The sequence below is a fragment of the Xiphophorus hellerii genome, chromosome 16, assembly GCF_003331165.1.
Source record: "Xiphophorus hellerii strain 12219 chromosome 16, Xiphophorus_hellerii-4.1, whole genome shotgun sequence".
Classification (NCBI taxonomy): domain Eukaryota; kingdom Metazoa; phylum Chordata; class Actinopteri; order Cyprinodontiformes; family Poeciliidae; genus Xiphophorus; species Xiphophorus hellerii.
This window is the reverse complement of record NC_045687.1, coordinates 13,900,008-13,919,516: the sequence shown is the minus strand read 5'-3', so window position 1 is coordinate 13,919,516 and position 19,509 is coordinate 13,900,008. Positions and strand designations below refer to the sequence as shown.

Genomic DNA, 19,509 nt, shown 5'->3' with positions numbered 1-19,509 from the left:
TCTGCCTCAGTTGCCAAGGACAGTAAGCCCAGAACACGATGCTGTTCTGAAATACGCAAGACTAATGTTACAAAATGTGAAAAAGTTAAGAGGAATATGAAAACTTATGCAAAGTACTTAGGTTGCACGAGAGCTTGTGGAGTCTAGACTTTCTTTCTCAGAGATGAAAAATAACCAAGTCTTCTGTTTAGCAATCAGACAAATAATAGGTAAAAATAAATAAAAAAATCAATATTCAGTTCAAAACCTTTACAAAATAGGCCCATAAAAAAGAGATTTATTTATAAACATATGAGTCACTACATTAGAAAAATGTTTGACTGTTCCTTGACAGGTTATATGAGGAAGCTGCAGATTTATAATCCTGTAAACAGGCGCTATGTACTGCTGCATACCTACTAATTAGAATCGGCTTTAAGAAAAATCGCCCTGGCACACAGCCTAGACGCTTATGCAACCAGTTCTTCCTCCCCAAGGCCTCCTTGACATTATGTGAAATGAAATCAGGATAATTCGGTCGTTTTGTTTCCAGTCTAAAACCTGCATAGAGGAACTGATTAGGGGCTTAGGCAGCACAGAAATAGTTACAGTGAAACCTGTTATCTGCTTTGCATCAATTCCCCCTTTGTTTCCCTGACGACTGCAGTCAGTCAGCTAATGATCTGCAGAGTAAAACCTTAGGAGGTTTCCTTCTAGAGGCGAACTCACTGATCCTGTTAGCTTAAAGTCTGGAGTCGGGGAGCAGATGAAATAGGGAGATTTCGCATCACTTGCATTATATGATCGTCCTCCTCTTCCTCCTCTGAGCTCGCCTCGCTCTCTGACTTGTGGCGCCCGTTGGTTTCTCCCTTTTTCTCCCGTGCGTCGTTAGCAGAGGCTTTATTCGAGGCACTGATTTCTTCGGCCTCCTCTTCATCTTTCACCTCAAAACCAGACTCCTCTTCTTGCTCTCTATCCCCGTCATCGCCTTGGTCTTCCCTCTCATCGGTGCCGCCTCTTGCTTTTTCTTTATCGAGGAAAAACAAGGGCTGCATCTGCGTGAGAGGAGTGGTGTCCATGTCTTCATCCTGCTCCATACTAGACGAGATGGAATAAAATTGATTAGATTAAAGATCTAGTTTGCAGAATGTTTGAAGTAATCATTTGCAGTAGTTCCTGCCAGCAAGTTCAGACTGGGAAACCTTCAGCTAGGTATTTATGGATTTGCAAAAATGCAGCTCAGCTAGCAATCCTTGGTCACCGTGAAGAGGAAACACTGGCACACAGTCTGTGTTTTAATTTATCCAGAAGACAAGCTGCACGTACTCATCAGGAAGTAAGGTTGTTGGAAAGCTCCACATAAACCAGCAGTCAGTACAGAAGAATTTCAAACTGAGGAGTGAAACAGCTCACCCAGATGAGGCTCCAGCTACTCGCATTTTCTGCCACATGTAGTTGAGAAACATGGACGCCTGCTGCAGGCGGCCGATCCTCTCCATGTGTCTCTCTGTGGGAAGAAGAAGATGAATAAACGACCTGTTTAGTAAATTATATACACGTAAAACCTAAATAAGGGTGTCAATATGCCTAGGTACTGATTAAAATACAACAAAATACTTTCACCTACACTAATGGCTGTTTTATTATGATTTCAACAGGAAGGAGAATGAATAACTAGGGTCAAGCTTTCCACTAATAAAGTTCATGTTGCCGTCTTTCTGGCCTTTGTGTTTCTAACAGAGAGCAAAAGGTTTTCTACTTGCACACCTGCCATTAAATGTAAACTTGCAGATCTTTCCTTGATTGTCTCTGTTGGGCTATTGGGACCTAAAATGCTGCATACCTAAATTTTAGCTTTTTATGTTCATTAAACAGATCAAAATTAAGAACTCAGACAATTTTCACCTTTAAGGAAAACCCAATCTGTGCATTTTTAACTGCTTTCTGTTTCTACAAATTTAAACACACTAAATATCAGGGTGCAGTGCCAGTGTTTTACTCTAGATGTAACATGTTGTATCCATTTTGCCGCCTGCTGACCTGTGTACGGGAGGAGACCCTCCAGGTGCGTCCGGGCCCCCTGGAACTGCAGCAGCTCTTCGGGTGGCAGGTGGGTCAGCAGCACCTGGAGGACCGCCTGGGCGTCCAGACAGTTCCTGGCATTGGTGTTCCACACGACACAGTAGCGCAGGAGCGACTCTGAGTGGGACAGCAACCAGAAACATTAGATGCTGAAAAAAACCCATTTCAGGCGTCTGTTTATTATTAGAAAATTAGAATATGTAAGACATTAATTGCTTCCAAATAAATCAAACTGGACTTTTGGTCTGTTTCAGAACCTTCTAACAATCCAAAACAGATTTATTTATTTGTTTGTTTGTTACCTTTTTGATCTACTCGCAGCCGCAGCAACGTCGTTTCCAACAGATCGCTGCTGTCCACCACCTGACGAATGGCTAAAAACAACACAGCAAGACTTCAGTTAGCAGCCAGGTTTAAAACAAACAGAATATTTTGCATACAGAAAACGCACTGGCTTCTTATTTTATCAGATAAACATACACATTATTTTTTAAAGCTGTCCATTGAAGGACAGTCTGTTGAGATTTCTGCAGCAGGTTTGCCTCCTGTCAACACTCAGAAATCTGAACAATAAGTCATGAATACGTTTCTTCACTTCCTGTTCAAATTCTTCAGTACTTTAGCAAAAAAAAAACAGCCATTGTTAGGAAAGAGTTTGTCTTTATGCTTCAATGAACAAGTGAGTCAGTGGGAAGCCATTCATGACAGACGGAAAATAGACGCAGTGCAGTGGAAATATGGCAAAGACAGTTTATATTGTCTTTTTATATTTTGTATATTGTATTTACTTAGCTTAGAAGGAAAACAGAATAATGGCTGAAAACACAAGTTAAGGTCGACCTTTGATGACAGTGAGCACTGTGTGAGGCTGGTCCAGTGAGATGGCGAGACCCAGGGCCTTCAGGTATTTCTTCTCGTGCAACAAGTTGGACAACTCCTGCTGCCTTTAAACACAATGGAATAAAAACCTGAAATTTGGGTTTTTGTAAACTTTCAGCCATAATTATCAACATGAGCAGAAATAAGTAGTTGAAATCAATCAATATGCCAGAGTTTCCATATGGAACTGAGTTTCTGCAATAAATCAATCCTTTGATGATATTTTAATTTAGATTACCATTGTAAAATATACCAAATCTCAATCTCCATCACAATATTAATATGTGTAATACAGCAAATGCAAAGGATGATTTGGACGCGATATTTGATTAGATTATTTACAAGTGTCATTCTTTCAAATTCTGTTTTTCAATAACATTTTTAGATTTAGGAAACTTTGGGTTAATCATAATCGAAACTATTACAGTATACAACAATAGTATCACAAATAAAGCTTTTCTGCTATTGTGCAGCCCTTCACATCGATGGAAATGTTTAGGAAAGATTTGGTGATTTGACAAATAAATAAACCACCAAATGTCTGCAGTTCTAGGGAAAGTAAAAAGACGGGGACGAAAACCAAATTAAAGCAGCTTGATCTGTGACAAAATAAAAACAAGTTGTCCAAATCTTACTTCAGTATTTGGTCCTCTTGTTTGGCTTGTTCCTCTTCCAGCTCCACTTTCGTCACATCCTAATGATGCAAATAAAGAGAGTGCAAAGCATGAGAGTAAGAACTATATGGTGGTATATTAGTGAACCTAATCCACTCTGACCTGCTTTTTTGATCATCAGTGAACTCTGAACTCACCAGCCACACTGTGATGTTTGAGTCTGCTGAGCCTGTGACCATCTTGTCGTCCTTACGGCTGCCGTAGAGGCCCCACACTTTGTCCTGGTGGGCGTCCAATGTTTTCACACACTCATTGGTCTTTATGGTCCACAGCTTCACTAAACCGTCTGAACCGCTGAGGGGAGAAAAAGTTAATCAACAAGGTTTTCATGCAGCTGTGTGTATTGAAGACAAGATTAAAAAAATGTATTTTAAAAAAGCTTTAGCAAAAATCTCACTGCTTAGTATGTATACTTAAATATCAATTCTGCTTTTTATCCAGTTATTGGGGCAGAATACAAATACAAGCCACACTTTTCAGTTGTTTAAAATTCAGATTTCTTCCATTAAATATTATACACTACATTGTGTTCTGATCTGTCACATAAAATCAAAATAAAGTTTGAGAGAAATGTGAAAAAGCTCAAGAAGTATTAAATATTTTTGCAAAGTTCTGCGTAGCTGACCTTTTTTTTTTTTTTTTTTACACAATCATTCTTTACGAACACCACAATGCAGTCATACGGCGATCTCGTAAAAGGAATCAGCAATAATGGGAACAGAGGTAAGTTAATACCTGGTCAGCAGCTGGGTGCCACGGCTCACAAAGATCACTTTCAGAACCGATGCGTCATGGCCCTCAAATGTCTTAACAGGAAGTAATTTGAAGAGCAGTTCTCAGTTATCTTATCATGCTTTAAAATGAAAAACACATCATAACAGACATGTGAGATGCCCTGATGCTGACCCACCTTGAGGCAGCTGAAGTCCTGCAGGCCCCACAGCTTGGTGGTGCCGTCTGCAGAGGAGGAAGCCAGGATCTGGTCCACGGGAGAGAAACACACACTCCAAATGCCCCGCCGGTGGCCCCGAAACACACCCAGGAGTCCCAGGTTTCCGTCCCCCGACAGGGACCAGAGTTTGGCTGTGCGGTCCTGCGAGCCAGAGGCCAGCAGTTTGTCGTTGGGAGACACTGAAACACTGTTTACATCCTGCAGAAACAATGAAGAAGAAAACAACAGGAATCAGCTGGAACGGAATCAAAAAATGTTCAGAGCCCTGAAGATTAAAATGTTAAAAATAAGGATGTGCTTCGAAGTTTCTCTTCCTGACTGAAATAGATTCTTATCATTCATGCATTCAAGAGTTGCTTCCAAGGTAATAGGGCTTGACATTTTCACAATGCGTTAAAGGAATGTGACTCAGAAAAAGGAAAGCTAGGTAACCTGGCACAGATAATACTCTGATTGTTCTTTTGTTCGTCTCATGCCTGAAAGTGTGCGTGTGTAGCGGGAAAAAGTGCTACATGGAAATTTTTCTTTCCGGTATCAGGCTAATGGGAGACAAAACCAGGAGTGAGCAAAACTCCAAAAATGATCCTGCATTTCCTTCTGAGCAGAGCTGCCATGCATGAACCCGTTTCCATGACGACAGACATCTGGACTTGGGATTTTAGCCTGCTTTGGGTACAGGGAAATATCTTGTTCTACAAATAAAATCTGTACCTTCTGAGCTTAAAAAAAACACATATCAAACATTTACTTGTTTGTGGATCTAGAAAAGGTGATGCTCAGCTTCGTCTTCCTTAACTTCAACATTTGACATGTAATTAAAGTAAAATGTTGGATGGAATATGCATTAAATCAACGACACAAGACTCTCTATGTCCTGTATAAACATGCACACACAGATGCAGACAAAGACAAGGTTTTTTAAAGATGAAAATAAAAGGGCCAAAGAATAAATGAATATATAAAACTTTCTAATATGGTGAAACATTAAAAACCACTCTTCAAAAAACTTACACAAAAACTGCACTATATGTGTTGGCACCCTTGGTAAAGATGTGCAAAAAATATTTTTTTATTAGAGTATCACAATCTCACATTGTGGGTTCCGACAAATCTCAATTTCAAGATTTCCGAATTTTCCAGACTGGTTTCTGGATTTTCAGATTTCATGAGATTTACTAAGTTTTATTTATTTTTTCATCAATCATAAGGTAAAGTACTATTTCAATGTTTTTTTCCAACATCTGGATACATTTAGGTAAGATAACATATATACAAAAATATACAACACAATATAATAAACAGACCACAAAAATACTGTGATTTTTTTGTTGTTGTCTTGTACCTTGTCATGTGCTTTCTCTGTGCTGCGGGGGCTCAGCTGATGGATTTCTTCTCCAGAAAACTCGGCTGGCAGATCCCACACCTTCACGGTGCAGTCTTGGCTGCCGGTCACAACGAAGGACGCTTTCATCCTGGACACGAACAAAAATGGAAATTCACTCAAACAGCTGGATTAATCAGCAGCTGTCACAATGTGCGTGTGTGTGTGTAAAGGAAGACGAGAAACCTCAGCAGTCAGAGAGCAGCTTTACCTGGAGCAGCCGATGGAGCCAACAGCATTAGTGTGGCTGGATCCCTGAGCTACACATCGGACCTGACCGCTGTCACTGTCCAGCTGCCAGACACGCACTGACCGGTCCTACGCGCACACACACACAAAACAGCATGCAAATGTATATGGCTTCCCAACAATCTGTAGGTGCATGTGCTACATGACTAAACAAAGTCAGAGTTTGTGTTTACCTTTGCGCAGCTTGCAAACAAAGAGCCTTTTTTGAACACATCCAGAGTGAGGACAGTATCTGAGGAAGATAAACAAATAAAACAAAGCAGTGATAAACATCTTCATCTAACCTGCTCAGCAAGTCATAAACTTGACTATTACAGACCTGAACTGATTAGATTCTGGCGCTACACACAGATTTTATTGCTTGTCTTTTGTGTAGAAAGAGTAAATAATTTAAAATTCTCACAAATGTTTGACGCCTTTTTATTTGTTAGCTGAATGCTTGTAAAAATCTGAAAATTCAACTCCAAACAAACTTAAAATCATCTCATTAGGGAAGTTAGAAAACCTTGTTAATGCACATATGAACACTTCTGCACTGACTGGCTCGTTTTATTGTTTTAAGCAAAATCCTTTTGGAGGCAAACAGCCAGAAAGTAAAAGATCATGACAGAGCTCAGTGAATCAGGTGAACATCCTGGATGTGATTCCCACCCAGCCAGAGGACAGGTGCTGCCCTCTGCTGGTCACTCACCTGTGTGTCCGTAGAGAATCTGGCAGCTGTTAGTGAGCAGCTGGAAGACCTTCAGCTGACAGCTGTTAGTGGCCACCACAATGTGAGTGTCATCTTTACCCAGGAACTTCACGTCCAGCACCTCGTCGTTGTAACCCACAAACTACGAGAAAGAGACACGTTTCCATGAACTCTAACATAACCAATATCTGCATAATCTAGCAGATATTACCTTCTTAATACAGCAAAATCATAAAATAATCCAACATACAACTTCGATGAATTTTATAAACCAGAGTCTGGTGCACAAGTTTGAATAAACACAAGTATGTACAAGCAAATTCATACCCGCTTAAATATTTGGATTAATTTTCCAAATGGTTGCTAGGAAACCTTATGATTCTTTTAATCATCAACCAACAACCTGGACTAAAGATTTGAGCCATCTTCTAAAGAGTAAAGGTGGAACAGATTTGAAGTGAATGTTTTCACTTATAAGAATGTTATGTGAATATTTCTATTCACGTAAGGTTTATTATCCACCTGCATTATCAATTCCAAAATGGTGTCACTTTTCTGCTGCAACACCCAACTATGTCCAAGTTTCAACCACACAGATGTTATTCAAGGTATAAAGTCAAAGGTTACAAGAACTGTCGCAAAATCACTGCAATGAACAACTCTAATGTAATTCTTAATTCATTCTTATATTACTTCTGCAGCAGTAATATAAAGGCATGATGGCACATTAAATTGTTTGCCAGTATTGTGTTTAAAACAATCTAGATGATTTATGTTATAAATAACCTTCCTTTTATAATTGTATTTTTTTATTAGCAATAGTAGAATAATAGATCAGTCTGGCTAACAGGCTTCCTAAACAAGACAGCACATGCAGCATGAGTCATGCATGTAATCAGTCAATAATAAGTAAGTCGCAGTACTGACTTGCTGCTGTGTGGTGAGACTGGGCAGCTGGTAGAAGAGTATGTTGTGCTCTGCAGTGACCGTGGCCAGTCTGGAGGAGGCAGGCAGGTGGAAAAGGTACGTCAAACTGCGAGGGTCGTCGTCCTCTTTGTCTTCCTCAGAGGAAGGAGTGAGGGTCGAGGGAAGGCTCTGGGTATAAACACAGCGAGCAGTGCTTGCCTCCCACACTCTCAGCACACCTGCAGGGAAAAAGGGGAATAAATGTGAGGCATAGAATTGTAAAAAAAAAAAGTACTTAAAAGATAGTTGTGGATCAAACCTTTGCTTCCAGCAGTGACGAAATGCAAGGTTTTGCTTTTTACTCCGATCTGAGATAAGTCTGTCTTCTCAGGCAGCAGCACAACTCCCTCAACAGCCTGGAGACCAAAATAAACAAACACTAAGTTTATTTTTACTGAAACAGAAAAAATGGGAATGCTTTCTCACATCTTACCTCGTAAACAGGAACAGTTCTTTTAGCCTGGCGAGATTTGAGGTCCCAAACAGTACAGATTTTATCCCTCCCAGAACTACAAGTAAAACATTAAGACTAATCAGTGCCACATCCGAAAAGCAGTCGTGTAATAAAAACAAACTGCGTAGGTGCTGGCCGATTTCTCCATACCTGATCATGGTGTCACCGTCTTTGCTGAAGCTCAGAGAGGTGACGGCGCTGTAGTGGCTGTCCAGGACACACACACACTGGCTGGAGCGCAGGTCCCACAGCCGAATGCCGCAGTCCACAGATGAGGAGAACAGCTGCAGTCGGCTGATGTCAGGGTGGAACTGGACCAAGCTGCACAAACACACAGACGAAAGCACGTTTTGTTTTCCTAATCAAAGTCATGATTCTGAGTGGCTGGATGATGTTTAACCTTCAGAGGGTGTTGCAAAACTATTCATATTCCTCAAATCTTCTCATATTTTGTCATATTACAACCACATAATATCCAAGACATGCAGGTCCACCTAAACTAAGAGACTGAGCAAGAAAATTATTAAGCAGAGATCAACTGCAGGATGACTACCCCAAACATCCAACCAGAGGTACAATGCAAAGGTTTAGTTATAGATATGTGTTAGAATGGCCTAAACCTAAATCCAATTGAAAATCTCCAGCAAGACTTGAAAATGTATGTTCACAGAGGCACTCCATCCGATCTGAGCTGCTTTATAAAGAGGAATGGGTCGACTTTCAGTCTCTTTAAAGGACTTGTCTCTCTATTTGAAAATTATTATGTTTTTTTTCACGCTTCACAATTTTGCACCATTTTGTGTTCATCTTAAAGTCTTAATGAACTGATATTTGTGGCTGTTTTGTGACAAAAACATCAAGGCAATAGCAACACTTCTGCAGCAGTAATATAAGGGCATGATGGCACATGAAATTGTCTGTTTTATCCTCATTCTTGGGCCTGGTCCATAGTAACAGACACTTACTGCACTACACCGGATGATCCTTTGAGGTTGTGAGTGCAGTACTGCTTAACCACATCCCAAACTTTTATGGTAGCGTCACAACCGCCTGCAGAACAAACACAAATCAGAAAAACATACTTTTTTTTTTTTTTTTTTGGTGATGATGATGTAGCAGGGGTCAGGTGATTTGTGTTCAAATCATGGCATTGCTGACCTGTGGCAAGTAGGGTGGAGCTGGGGTCAAAGGTCATGCTGGCCACAGGAATGGTATGAATAGCCTTCCAGGAGCGAGTGCAGGTACCCTGCCTCCAGTCCCACTGCTTCAGGAGCAAAGCTCTGCTGGCTGTCACCAGCAGCTGGACACAAAGGAAACATGTGTTTCTGTTTTAACCTGATCTGTTGATACACCCTGAAGCTTAGGGGAAGTATTCACTACCGACCTCATCATCACAGCTGACTGCAAATGATGTGATATCCTCTTGATCATCCTGCGGGGCGTATTTGGACAATGTTAGGAAAGAAAAAGAACACAAAATGCTTTTATCACTGCGTGCATCTAAATGTAGTTTATTTACATTAACAAAAAGCAGACAATTACATACAAGTTGTTGTGTTTGTGACAAAGAACCACAAGGAAAAATGTCTGGGAAAAATTTATATAGCCAAAAATAGTTTTACTGATAAAAGAATTTCAGCTGAGATTTTTATTTCACTTTGAGCTCGAATGTGACCAAGTCAAACTACTTTATTGTTATATTTATGCCTCAAAGTCGATATGAACTCACATGCTCCACACAGTGGACAATCTTGCCCGTGCTGATCTCCAAAACATTGACACGGGATCCACATGTGCAGAAAATGTACTTCTCATCTTTGCTGATCTAGAAAAAACACAGATAGACAATTTCACATTTAGAGTCCAACCAACACACAGCTCAGCTTAGACAAACTTCTCAGAGCTCACCTGCACTTTCCCTCCTTTGTAAAACGGCTCAATTTTGCTGGAAACAGCGTAACTGAAATGACATTAAGACGGAAATGCATCAATGAGAGGTTACAGCTTTCCATTGTACGCTTTCAGTCGGGTAAGAGCGACGCAAGATAAACTTACTTCGTCTTGAACTGCAGGTTTGTGTTCGCCATAATGATAGCCGGAACCTCCAAAGCAGAATACTTTTAGCAAACAAACACGATATAAATCACCGGTTTCTCATTTCACACGTTGACTACAGCCGCCACCATCCGTTCCGCATGTTGTTGCCCGAGTCGCACGCGTTCTACGCCATCTGAGTGAGCGGAGCGGTGATTGGTCAAAAGTTCAGGACGTAAAACACTACGTACAATCCTGTTAGAAGGCACGTACGCTAACTCGTCGGCCACGTTTGTGGGGGAGGTTTACATGGAGGTTCTTGATGTTTCTGTTGTAGAAAATAAAAATAACTTAGAACCTTGAAAGTTACGCAAGAAACCACAGAAAAGAAGTGGTTGCAGTGTTGACCTCGCAATGAGATAGTTTTAAAATCTTGATAAACTCTTTAAATATGTTATTTGCACAAAATAAACACACAGATGATGTTCCATGTAAGATAAGCTATCAGTGGCATTGATTTGCAAGTGATAATACATTATTATCAGTAAATATATGCATTAATTTGCAATAAAAAACTTTTTGCTTAAAAATATGCGATCTTAGCAAGTTGAATAAAATACACGATGAACCCCTCTACCATCCAGAGGTCTACTGAAGATGGGGTGAAGATGAAAGACTTTAATATGTGATCACAGGTGTCCCTCTCCAATATGGCGGCTTCATTGTCGTGCCAACCTGTTTGTTACCTTTGCTAGAAATAAACATTATCCCAGTCCTAGCTCTGAAATGTTTTTTTTAGACTGAGTAAACAGAGTTACTAAGATCACTGCAGACAGATTTAAAATGTTTTATATGGGTTCAGTTACAACAATAGGCAAGTGCAGGTTTTAAAAGTCCCCGTTAGACACGGGAAGCTTGAGTTTGATGCTAGAACAGCAGGGAAAGGACGCTGCTTACAGTAAAAACTAAAGTCTCCATTTGTCCGGGCGCACTCTCTTCTTCATGTTCTGTCAGGAATGTTCATGTGTGTGTTGCATTGATAACAAGGGTGTGTGTCTGTGTGTGACATGTGAGAGATCGATAATATGGAGTAAAGCAGCACCGAGAATGGAAACACCATAAGGGACGAGGAGTTGTCATGGTAAGTAAACACCAGTTTATTTGCTTTAGTTGTATTTTATTTATTTATGATGGATACCATAAACAAATCATATTTAAAAAAAAATTAGAAACATAGGCAATGGTAAAATCTTTGGGAAAGAAGATATTTGTATTTTGCTCTAACTAAATAAGCAAATACTTCTTTTATCATTGCAGTTCATATTTGAATTAATTAAATACTTAATAAGCCAAACATGATGTTAAAATAATAGGAGCTAGTTAATGACAAAAAGGGAAGAAAATTGCTGTGTATAGTGTTTATTTTTTGTAATCATGTGATTGGTCATGTGACTTTCCAGAACAATTCTGTTTTGTTGCCCCTTCCTTTATGCCAAAGAGCTATTGTAGGGAGCTGTGGGGACATGATGTTAGAGAGAACATGTTGCTTCATTTATGATTGTTCTCAGTTTTCCTATGTTGCTTTTATTCCATAACCAAATGTTATTCAACAAAGTCTATGCTATAATAAAGATTTGACACTGCACTAGGCTGACCCAGACCTTTCAGCACAGAGTGGGGGCTACGACGTGGAGCTGTTTGTAGACCCTCCGGACTACGACTTGATCTGCACCATTTGTCAGGGGGTCCTCAGATGTCCAGTAAGAAGTGCATGCCACCATATCTTCTGCAAGAAATGCATCTTACAGTGGCTGAAAAGGTCTACAATACTTTACATCTAAACAGTTTTGAAATATGAACTTTAATTTATTGCTCAAGTGGAGAAGTAACGGCAAGCTGATATTTATCTTGTGCAGACAGGAGACCTGCCCCTGCTGCAGGAAGCCGGTAAACCCAAGCCTGATCTTTGTCATGTTCAAGCTGAGCAAATCGATTGGACGCTTGAAAATAAAGGTAAGAAATTAAAACCAGTTTAAATATGTTTGTAGACTGTCATATCCTTTATTAGACATTTCACTTCAATATCTTATTGGCTGAAGAGTATTTTATAGAGTTTGTTTACACTTTATATGACTGACTACTCAAACAAACTTGACATTGGGAACGTAATGCTTACTTCCACATTTGCTTGGCATTATTCAATATGAATTAATTCCTTTGTTTCCTGAGTTACTCTGCCAAATATTGCGTGCCTAATTTAAATTATGTAATTGTTAAAAAAAAATCTGTGTGTGTATCTCTGTCACAGTGTAAAAATGAGATCCGTGGCTGTGCAGAGACCTTTTCCCTCTCAGAGCAGTACTGTCACAGCATGACCTGCCTGTACGAGCTCATCCCCTGCCCGTACCAGGGCTGCAGGGCGCAACTCCTGCGCAGGGACATTGACACTCATGCGCGCCACTGTGAGCACTGGCGGCAGCCCTGCCACATGGGCTGTGGGACAATACTCACGCACAGCACCCAGACTCAGCACAACTGCTACAAACAGCTGAGGCAGGAGTACGAGGCCAGGCAGAGGAACCACAGGGCCATCGCCACGGCCCTACATAGGAAGATGAAAAGGATGCAAAGCACCATGGCCCACATGAAGAGGCAAATAGGGTTAATATGTGAGAGCCTGGAGGTAATGGATGACCTACACGAGGTGGAAGAGGAAGTGGACCTTGGAGAGAGCAGCGGCAGTTCCAGTGGGTCTTCAAGCAACAGCAACTGCTAAGGGAGCAAATTGCTCATGTGTTTGTTTTCTTCAGGTGATGTGCTTAAAATGAGTGATTCTTTGGCCAGTTTGTTCTGTAGACCTAATTATTTCTTAAATAAATTATTCAGTATTAAATTGTCTGTGAATTTTACCTTAGGAATAGAGAATGAATCAGTTTGTTGTTGATTGATAATTAGTACAAACACTTTAAATTTAGAATTATGAATACTTTGACTATTACAATACAATACTATACAATCTTAGTATTGCTTGGCTCATTAGTCATTTCAGCAAGACTAATGAATTAATAGAATACAAAATATGTAATTATGTAGAGTAAGAAATTATAATAGCATTAGTAGCATTGTGAATAGTGATAACAATAGTACTAAAAATCATAATACATACCTGCAACCTTTAAAACACTTTACATTTCAAGTTTCCGAAAACAAAGGTGGATAATACCACCTTAAAAGAAAGAATAATGTGTGTTATTCTTTCTTTTAATTGTTTAAACCATAGCAGAGCATTGGAAAAGGAAAAATTATATATCTGCAGCAATTATTATGATATAGTATTTTTATTATATTTGAACTATTATAGTATTTTTGTAAAATATCTATTTTTAAACATATGTAATATCAAGTGGGGTAGGAATCACATTTGCAAAAGCTACCCATAGAAGCAGCAGAGAGCAGATTCTCTCCTCACGGAAACATCGCGATGACACGATCCAGACAAAACCCGGCGGAACTTCTCATGGTTCTTCTTCCTGTTATACTGATCACGTAAGTGGACGTGCTGTTTATCTCTTGTGTTGAAATCTTTAATTATCTAATGCATCGTTCACGTAAACACATTATTTTAGCATCCAGTCAAACATATAGACGTCCGTTCATATTTATCTGTGGATATTTAAAGGCAAATGGGAACTAAATGTACACTTTTAAATGAAAGAAAATCGCAAAACATGGCGGCGATGCTCGTGTCTTGTAGAGATGATTAAACTTGTATTTTATCCAGGTATAGCAGATAATCCAATGTTTGGTTTTGATTTGAACATTTACAGCAAATGGCGGACGACGCCGGTGGTAGAGGAGGTTTTCGCGGAGGCTTTGGCGCAGGTGGCCGCGGTCGTGGCCGTGGACGCGGCAGGGGCCGTGGAAGGGGCCGCGGTGCTCGGGGTGGCAAGTCCGAAGACAAGGAGGTAGGATTTTTATTTGGATCAAGCTAAACTCGGTTGATTTGAAGTGTTGCTTATTAACAGTGATGCTCTCTCCTTTTAGTGGGTTCCCGTCACCAAGCTGGGCCGCCTTGTTAAGGACATGAAGATCAAGACTCTGGAGGAGATCTATCTCTACTCTCTGCCCATCAAGGTAAGAGCATCAGCTATTTTATATAAAATATGCAGTGAATATTACTTCCTGTGTGATTCTAGGGAATGTGTTTTTTTTAATCTAAGCTTTTGTGATCTGTCCCTGTTATATATGTGACATATTACCTAATGTATGTAGTTTTTACCGGTTTGTGTGTTTAGTGATAGTCCCCATAGCTTTTTATTTTCATATGCCACATCTTGAATGCAATTTCAGAAAGTTATCAAGCTCTGTCACTTTAAACTTACTCTTCTGTCCACCTCTCCATCTGTCCTACAACTTTCCATTTGTTCAACCAGTTGCTTTTCTGTCATGACAGAATCTGTTACATCCTTCCACCCACGTTTCCCATTTCCATCTTTTCTCTACATCTGTTAGTTTGTCCAACGCATCTCAAATCTATTATTCTGTGTCATTGTCTTTTCCTCCAGCTTTCTCTTTTTGGTGGTAGTCGTCACCAAAAAGTCTCAGCCTTTTTAAAATATTATTGCATGATGATGAGATGTTGTTCCTGTTTGTAGGAGTCTGAGATCATTGACTTCTTCCTGGGTTCTGGTCTGAAAGACGAGGTCCTGAAGATCATGCCTGTCCAAAAGCAGACCAGGGCTGGTCAGCGCACAAGGTTCAAGGTAAACTGAGTGTCTTGCGACTCGTTTTGTTGAATAGTTGCCCTCTAATTTTGTCCGTCCTCATTTACAGGCCTTTGTTGCCATTGGCGACTACAACGGCCATGTTGGTCTGGGAGTGAAGTGCTCCAAGGAGGTAGCTACAGCTATCCGTGGAGCCATCATCCTGGCCAAGCTGTCCATCGTTCCAGTCAGGAGAGGTTACTGGGGTAACAAGATTGGCAAACCCCACACCGTGCCCTGCAAGGTGACGGGTCGCTGCGGCTCGGTACTGGTGCGTCTCATCCCGGCGCCCCGTGGTACTGGAATTGTGTCGGCGCCTGTGCCCAAAAAGCTGCTCATGATGGCTGGTATTGATGACTGCTACACCTCCGCCAGGGGCTGCACCGCCACGCTCGGCAACTTTGGTTAGTTGGTAACTCTTTAGGTTTTCGGAGTTTAATGCAGAACAAATGAGTCTTTGAGTTTCTTCTTTGCTCTGCTCAGCTTCACCTCTGCAATGGTGTTGCTGTCTTTAGTGTCCAGAGAAAAGAACGAATACCATAAGTCTTCTCTGTTCCCAAGCTACTGTGTTGAACATCTTTATTTTTTAGAACAGCTTTGTGTTTGTTTTGTGCATCATCCACTAATTACCTTTATCTTTACTAGCTAAGGCCACTTTTGATGCCATCTCAAAGACCTACAGCTATCTGACCCCTGATCTGTGGAAGGAAACAGTTTTCACAAAGTCTCCATACCAGGTCAGTGCAATGGATATTTTTAAAATTTTTAATTCAATTTCTTTTTTTAAAAGTTGTATATGTACAGTTTTGGTAAAATCTTTTTGTTTTTTTAGGAGTTCACCGACCATCTGGCTAAGACTCACACCAGGGTGTCTGTGCAGCGGGGCCAGACTGTGCCAGCTCCTACCTCCTAAATGTTTTGTACAGAAGATCGTTGAATAAACGTTCTGAGATACCACTTGATGCGTTTTGAGTTTTGCATCATGCACAAGTTTCTTTTGCAATCTGAAAAATAAGAGTAGTGCTGCTGCTGACTTTGTACTTTTAACTTATTTCACCGTAAGATTAAAGAATTTGCTTGGAGGTGGCAACATGGGGATACAAATTCTGTGTTTAACCTGTTTTAATAAGTTGGGATTTATTGATCCATTTCATGGGCAGGTGTTGCTCAGGAGCTCTTACTGAAAAGTGGCAATTTTTGAGAAGTTAAAAGTTTATGTATTTTTCAGCATGCATGTTGAGTTTTTGAGCAAACTTGTGATTTAAACATACCTAGCATCTAGAAAATGTAAGCCCTGAAAGGAATACCCATGCTAAATATGTATAAGAGTCCAAAAGACTTTCTACCAAATGATTACCGATAGTTTAAAGATCAGGCTATAATCTTAATGCATAATTAGTTCAAACTTTCAGGGTAGTATTTTATAAATGTGGATATTTCATTAAGTGACCTGAAAAACTGGCACATCTTTATTTTAAGAAAAATCTATATATATGTAAATATATGGGTTTAAATCCAGGTTTCTAGATTTACTTCTGTACTGTTCCTGGGGAAAAATCCATAACAAAAGGCATTCTACGCATTTGCCACATTCCAATCCAAGTTGTTCAGCTGATAGATCCACTTGGTTCGAGTTACTGGTAGATTAACTGGATTGCAGATAAACCATTTTTAGTATAAAATAATTCAGTGCAACTTTGAAATTGAGCACATTCAAGGATGTTCAGGTAACTATAAAATGGTAATTTAACACTGAATTAAATGCTACAGCAGAATTCTATATTAACAGAATTTAAAAACCCATTTGAGTCTTGACCTCTTCAAATAAAAATATAGTATTTTTCAGATTTTTTAAAATAAATATATATATAAATAAATCTCAGCAAAGAAGATATTTTGTATGTGAATGAACTTACTTAAGGACAATGACAAAAACAAACCAAGCTGAAATAACTCAAGAAATCGGCTGAACCGCTCAGATTTTTCACAACCTGGCAGAACTGGTCAAGTTAGCAGCCAGTTGACATTTATGTTGGAAAAACAAATATGGGCGGGGGGATTTAAAAAAAAAAGCACACACAAACACATTTTACTCACATAAACTTTATTTTACAATTCATACACTGGACAGAAAGGACCGTTTTTAAGCACTTTGGGCCTGAGCTGCCATCATTCGTTCTTTTTGCTTCATTAGACACTTCCTCGCATTAGCGTAGGCCCCAAGGTCTCCATCTGGGGAAGAAGTAGGCCACAATTAAAACGTGCAAGGATTCCCTAAATCTAAACATTCTCATGATTTGCTTGGACTCAAAGTTATGTTTTTATTTTAAAACAAGCAACAAAAGTCATTTTAGAGCCCAGGTCCTTCCAGTCTTTGCTCTGTTTGAAAAAAATTAAATGCACACATCTCTATGCATAACAATGTAAAAATGTAATGCACAGTAACACTGTGGCTTAGCTGTAATGTTGCACTAAATGTGTCCAGGTTTCAGCAGTGAGATACTTACAGCGTGACTGGAAGTTCTTGGTCACCTCATTAAACTGCTGGATTTCTTTGGTGCAGTTCTGCTGGTAGCTGTGCCCTTCTCTCTGCTGACAGGCCCTCATTCGTTCCTGGATCACCTTCACAATCTCCTGATCCACTTTACTGTGGCGAGAAAAATGATAACCAAAAGTGGTAACCAAGTTTACTTTCCACAGAGGAACAGAAGTGACACCTTTCCTTGATCCTGTTCAACATTGGACAAAATCCCAACACTTTGGAAGTATGCAAGTTAATGGCAAGACACACTTGAAAACAACAAAGTGAGAGATATCACTGGTCTGTCCATAAAATGTAATTAAATGTTACATTTAAACTCTTCATGGCATTTCAGTAGTATCTTAGCTTCCACTCAGTACAGTCTGTGGACTTACTGTAACCGGTACTTGGTGTAACCGGTAAACCTTTCATGGATGCAAATTCGACTAAAAACCCACCTGTTTAGGATTGTATTTGAAACGTAATCAATTACAAATTTATTGATGGAACCTGACTTAATGTCGTGTTTTGATTGTTGATTCTATGTTGCATTGTGTTTCTGTGTTTGACATGATATAAAGCACTTTGAAATGCCTTGCTGCTGAAATGTGCTGTACAAATAAAATTTGATTGATTACTGTAGGGCTATACAGCTAGATTAGAGCCAGAAAACCTTATTGATTCTTCAATAAAAAGTAGTTTATTCATTTATATCTACAATACCAAATTTGTTTTCCAGCTGAAAAAACATAACTTAATATATTTGGGTTTTAGAGGAAAGAAAAATATTAAACTTCCACAAAAAAAAAAATAGAGTGAATGCATTTTCTTGAAAAGAAAATTGCTCATTTGTGAAATAAAAAAAAAACAGAAATGTGATTTGTTGCCTAATGAGAAAAATAATGACAAAATTCACTGAATGAAAATAGGATTCTTTGTACCATTACAGTCATTCTGTTGTGGGATTTTTATTGATATACTGCATGAATGAAAATGCATAGAAACCCTGCTAATGGAAGTCTTTTAGACTTATTTTTTGAAAACACTGATTATTCCTATATCAGCTATTTAGAACCACATTTGGCCTCAGAGATGCCGGATGAAGACTCAAATTTAACTCTAAACAGATTCACACCTCTTCTGTGGACTCCATTGCTCCCAAGAGCAAATTCATAAACTGGCTTAAAAGCTTTTTTATAGTATTGTTTTGCAGATTTAGAGCCTTAAGGTTCCTTGCGTCAGGATTATGTCTCATATTCCCACACACAGTGTTTTGCAAAAGTTTATATATTATTATATTATTTGTTCCAACTCACTAGTCTCTCCTCCACTGCATGTCAGCCTCATAGTAGCAGGTGAAGTCTCCCTCCTTGCAGTCCATCAGGTCGGGAACACGGCGAAACTTCTGGTGGTAGTAGACCAGCTTATTTTTAGACCGAATGCTGTCGATAGTATCTGGAGAAAGAGAGAAACAAGCTTCATGCTGAGGGAAGGAAAACCAAACGAAGGCTATGTTAGCTTGCACTGTGTCCTGTTGTTAGCCCCGTTAGCTTCTCTTACCTCTAAATGTGGTGACAGGAAGGTCCACGGTGTAATAGAAGAGTTTAGACAGAATTAGAGCTGGGTTTGGCAGCGCCGTCTGCTTATCCACGGCCGGAGTTTGTCGCGGAGGCTCGGGGTATGCTGCTTTATCATAGTCGTCGGGCATTTTGTGTCTTGTTTTGCTCAAGATTATACAGATCCTACAGTTCGACCTCGACAGAGTTCCTTTCGAGGTGGCGCATGCGTAGCAGACACACCACAATGGCGAATTAGAGGTCAGCAAAATATATATATAAAAAATAATAATTTAACAGCTGCGTTTTTTGTGATTATCTTGGGGAA

At 39.7% G+C, this 19,509-nt stretch overlaps 4 protein-coding genes across 4 annotated transcripts; 2 read left to right on the top strand and 2 right to left on the bottom strand.

The window, feature by feature from the left end:
* Positions 1 to 234: 234 nt before the first annotated feature.
* On the bottom strand, positions 235 to 10,520 carry tbl3 (transducin beta like 3). The gene is made up of 23 exons (XM_032586671.1): positions 10,363 to 10,520; positions 10,216 to 10,267; positions 10,037 to 10,132; positions 9,692 to 9,739; positions 9,466 to 9,607; positions 9,273 to 9,357; positions 8,458 to 8,628; positions 8,287 to 8,362; positions 8,113 to 8,209; positions 7,815 to 8,032; positions 6,888 to 7,029; positions 6,370 to 6,428; positions 6,159 to 6,265; positions 5,909 to 6,038; positions 4,525 to 4,764; positions 4,350 to 4,420; positions 3,752 to 3,908; positions 3,576 to 3,634; positions 2,902 to 3,005; positions 2,364 to 2,435; positions 2,020 to 2,178; positions 1,393 to 1,486; positions 235 to 1,077 (listed from the first exon to the last, which is right to left on the bottom strand). The coding sequence occupies exons 1-23, from the start codon at positions 10,392 to 10,394 to the stop codon at positions 717 to 719; spliced, it is 2,772 nt and encodes a 923-aa protein (XP_032442562.1). The 5' UTR covers positions 10,395 to 10,520; the 3' UTR covers positions 235 to 716.
* Positions 10,521 to 10,625: 105 nt separating this feature from the next.
* On the top strand, positions 10,626 to 13,234 carry rnf151 (ring finger protein 151). The gene is made up of 4 exons (XM_032586674.1): positions 10,626 to 11,482; positions 11,991 to 12,160; positions 12,258 to 12,354; positions 12,650 to 13,234. Exons 1-4 carry the CDS (start codon positions 11,480 to 11,482, stop codon positions 13,115 to 13,117), a joined length of 738 nt encoding a protein of 245 aa, XP_032442565.1. The 5' UTR covers positions 10,626 to 11,479; the 3' UTR covers positions 13,118 to 13,234.
* A 550-nt stretch (positions 13,235 to 13,784) lies between these two features.
* rps2 (ribosomal protein S2) lies at positions 13,785 to 16,061 on the top strand. Its single transcript, XM_032586673.1, has 7 exons — positions 13,785 to 13,887; positions 14,169 to 14,306; positions 14,386 to 14,475; positions 14,997 to 15,104; positions 15,175 to 15,508; positions 15,750 to 15,841; positions 15,937 to 16,061. The coding sequence occupies exons 2-7, from the start codon at positions 14,172 to 14,174 to the stop codon at positions 16,015 to 16,017; spliced, it is 840 nt and encodes a 279-aa protein (XP_032442564.1). The 5' UTR covers positions 13,785 to 13,887; positions 14,169 to 14,171; the 3' UTR covers positions 16,018 to 16,061.
* A 1,126-nt stretch (positions 16,062 to 17,187) lies between these two features.
* On the bottom strand, positions 17,188 to 19,432 carry ndufb10 (NADH:ubiquinone oxidoreductase subunit B10). Its single transcript, XM_032586679.1, has 4 exons — positions 19,186 to 19,432; positions 18,942 to 19,080; positions 17,612 to 17,751; positions 17,188 to 17,336 (listed from the first exon to the last, which is right to left on the bottom strand). The coding sequence occupies exons 1-4, from the start codon at positions 19,331 to 19,333 to the stop codon at positions 17,248 to 17,250; spliced, it is 516 nt and encodes a 171-aa protein (XP_032442570.1). The 5' UTR covers positions 19,334 to 19,432; the 3' UTR covers positions 17,188 to 17,247.
* Positions 19,433 to 19,509: the final 77 nt, after the last annotated feature.